This window comes from Elaeis guineensis, chromosome 2 (genome assembly GCF_000442705.2).
Source record: "Elaeis guineensis isolate ETL-2024a chromosome 2, EG11, whole genome shotgun sequence".
In the NCBI taxonomy this organism is placed as follows: domain Eukaryota; kingdom Viridiplantae; phylum Streptophyta; class Magnoliopsida; order Arecales; family Arecaceae; genus Elaeis; species Elaeis guineensis.
The window spans coordinates 106,497,427-106,500,557 of NC_025994.2; the positions used below are offsets into that span (position 1 = coordinate 106,497,427).

A 3,131-nucleotide genomic window follows, 5' to 3' on the forward strand; every position below is an offset into this window, starting at 1 on the left:
CCCGTTCTTTTTCCTCGTTGGTGGTGACCTTCCCACCTCTTTCCTCGCTCCCGAAATAAATGCTCGCCAGATAAATATAGATAAGACGGGGTTGGATAAGGTCACCGCTCCGGCCCTTCTCCACTCTTGGCGCCGGCGACCACCCTTATCCTCTGCTTTCGCTTCCTCCTCCTCCTCCTGACGGCCGTTGCGAAATAGGACCGGCGGAGGAGGGGAGAGAGCGAGCGTCATGTCGTCGGCGGCGGCCGCTGACAGCGGCGGCGGAGGAGAGGCGAGTTGGAACAGGGAGGAGGAGAAAGCCTTCGAGAACGCTCTGGCGATGGTGGTGCGGCCGGTGAAGACGGAGGAGGGGGAGGACGGGTGGTGGGAGCTGATCACCGAGAGGGTACCGGGGAAGACGGTGGCTCAGGTGAGGCGGCATTACGAGATCCTCGTGGAGGATGTGAAGGCGATCGAGGCTGGCCGGGTCCCCATTCCCCGCTACGTCGGAGAGGACTCGGCGGCGGCTTCCAAGGAGAAGGACCACCACCACGGATTGGGCGGAGATAGGAGATTCGAGATGGGAGGGCAGGGTAAGAGCCTGTCGAAGTCGGAACAGGAACGTCGGAAAGGCATCCCCTGGACTGAAGAAGAGCACAGGTTCGTCCAATTCTCAATTTTTCTTCTTTTCCCTTAATAATTATTGAAAAATGAGAGGCATGAGGTCTAAAAGACATCAAATCTATTTCTCGTTTATTAGGGATGCCAAATCGATTGCACGCACCATATGTTTATTCAAAGAAATACCCAGATTCTTATTCTGGCCGTACAAAATGAGTAATTTTATTGGAATTTGAATACAGGTGATTATTTTCTCTTCTGGGGAATGATGGCATTGAATGTTTTCTAGAACAAAACAGAGGACTGGAGTTATTAAACAAGACTAGTTAGTTAATGGGATTGTTGTTACGGGAAACAAGGCTAGTAAATAGGATCACTCCGTGTCAATGACCCAAGGACCCTATTTTTAAATGCCCCTATAAGCCGTATTCAAGAATTTGGGCAGGTTGCTCATAAGGAGTTCTCTTAAAAACGTTGCAGTAGTACTAGTGCGACAAAACTTGTAGGGAAATCATTGTCACCTACTGTGAGGGCTGACTGGCACATAAACAGTTTGTATTGAGGGTTTGCAGCAGTCGGATGAAATGAGAAGGTTTAATTTGAAATATACATGGCTCATGCACATCAAACTTCTGGGACAACAATACTAAAAGAGAATTCTTGCTGAAAGAATATCTTATAGATTTGTCTGAAAGAATATCAGTTATAACTGCTCACATTTGGCCTTTTTATCCCTGTCCTTTCTGTAATTTGTTCATGTTTATGAGTATCTAAATATCTGCAGGAAAATTTAGCAAATAAATAATCCTTCTGCTGTTAAACACTTAGTCTTGGTTTGAAGCATGAGTAAATACCTAGGATTTGCAGAGGAAACAGAATGTGGAAACTGAAGTTAAAGAATCTGCAACTAATCTCAAGGAGTGTGGCTTATGTTGCAGGCTATTCCTGCTTGGCCTCAGCAAGTTTGGGAAGGGTGACTGGAGGAGCATATCCAGAAATTTTGTCATTTCAAGGACCCCGACCCAGGTCGCAAGCCATGCTCAGAAGTACTTCATCCGCTTAAATTCCATGAATAGAGATCGCCGGAGGTCGAGCATCCACGACATCACGAGTGTGAATGGAGGAGATGTGTCTTCTCCTCAGGGTGCCATCACCGGTCAGGGCAATGCAAACTCTGCAGCTGGAGGATCATCCATGAAGCATCCTTCGCAGCCAAATATGTCGACGGTGGGAATGTTCGGCCCCTCGGTCGGGCATCCCGTCGCTGCACATATGGTTTCTGCTGCTGGTGCTCGTGTCATGCTTCCCCCACACCATGCCCCTTATGTTATGCCAGTTGCTTATCCGGTGCCTCCTCCCACAACAATGCACCAGTAGGCTTCTGTTTTTAACTCGTACGTAGATGCTTTGCTGCTTTCCTCTGTTTTTGTAGTACCATGCATGGGCTGAGTGAAAGAGATGGATTCACATAACAGTTCCATAATGTGATGCCAGAATGGAGTTGACAGTGTCCTCAACTTTGATTGGTGCAATGGTTGGATTAGCAACTGGTTGAAGATAAAGTTTCTTTGATATAAATATGTAGTGTAATTGGCACAAGGATGCTGCCTTCTCTTCTGTGGTGCCATCTGGTCCTCTGGCAAGACATGTAACAAATAACGTAATACTGCCATGTAGTGTTGCTGTGTGAATACTTATGTTCTTTTTTTTTTCTTTTTTTTGGTAAGGAATACTTATGTTCTTTAGTGGCACATGTAATGTATATGGTACATGGAGATTCATCGTTCTTTTTGGTTGTGTGCTTGTCCTTAATTAAATCATGGAAGAGATGGAATTTTATCTTCATCTTTTTTCTTAAATGGAGGGAAGAGGAGCTAATCTTGCGTTAGCATCTAGTTTGGAATATGAAAACGCTAGGTTTTCCGTGCTATATTAGAGAGCAGATCGCAGATTGATGAATATAATTCAACATTTTAAATCAATTTGTGGTAAAATGATCTGCCCCCCAAGAAAAGAAGTGAAAAAAGAGAATCATTTTGCTGTAGTGATTTTTCACCGCATGTGCCAAATTCTAGATAGCATTATATATATATATAAACAAACAGGCGGTCACATTATTTTAGTGCAAGAGTAGCTCAAAAAATCAGAGCATAAAATATCTTTCAGGATCTGATGCTAGATGTCATCTTGGTACTAAGTTCAGTCTTCAAAATACTCGGCAACAAAAAAAAATTCATCCAGTCTACTGCACTTATATGATTTATATGTGCTTTGGAGGGCTTGGAACGGCTTCGCTAGAGGGTGAAAAGTGCGCCATTTGGCCCGGGCCTAAGGGAGACGCTCAGCTGCTTCTCCTTTGTTGCTGTTGGTCTTGCATTGAGGGCTTGAGTTGGGGCCTGGTAGTTGTATCTCGTAAAATTTTTTTTTGTACATCGTGAGCCGTATAAAAAAAATATAACGTGGAGTACATCACTTTACCCAATTGATTCACAAAGTCACCATTTATCAACATGCATTGATCATCTTTTTTA

General features: G+C 44.4%; 1 protein-coding gene across 1 annotated transcript in view; it reads left to right on the forward strand.

Moving 5' to 3' along the window:
* Nucleotides 1-2,387, forward strand: part of LOC105046710 (transcription factor MYBS1) — a 2,412-nt gene extending 25 nt beyond the window's left edge. The window contains exons 1-2 of the mRNA XM_010925382.4: nt 1-639; nt 1,539-2,387. The exon at nt 1-639 is cut by the window's left edge and continues 25 nt beyond it. Of these exons, the coding sequence (XP_010923684.1) occupies nt 230-639; nt 1,539-1,977 (849 nt within the window). The 5' untranslated portion in view covers nt 1-229 and the 3' untranslated portion in view covers nt 1,978-2,387. The remainder of the gene's footprint in view (nt 640-1,538) is intronic.
* The last annotated feature ends 744 nt before the right edge of the window (nt 2,388-3,131 follow it).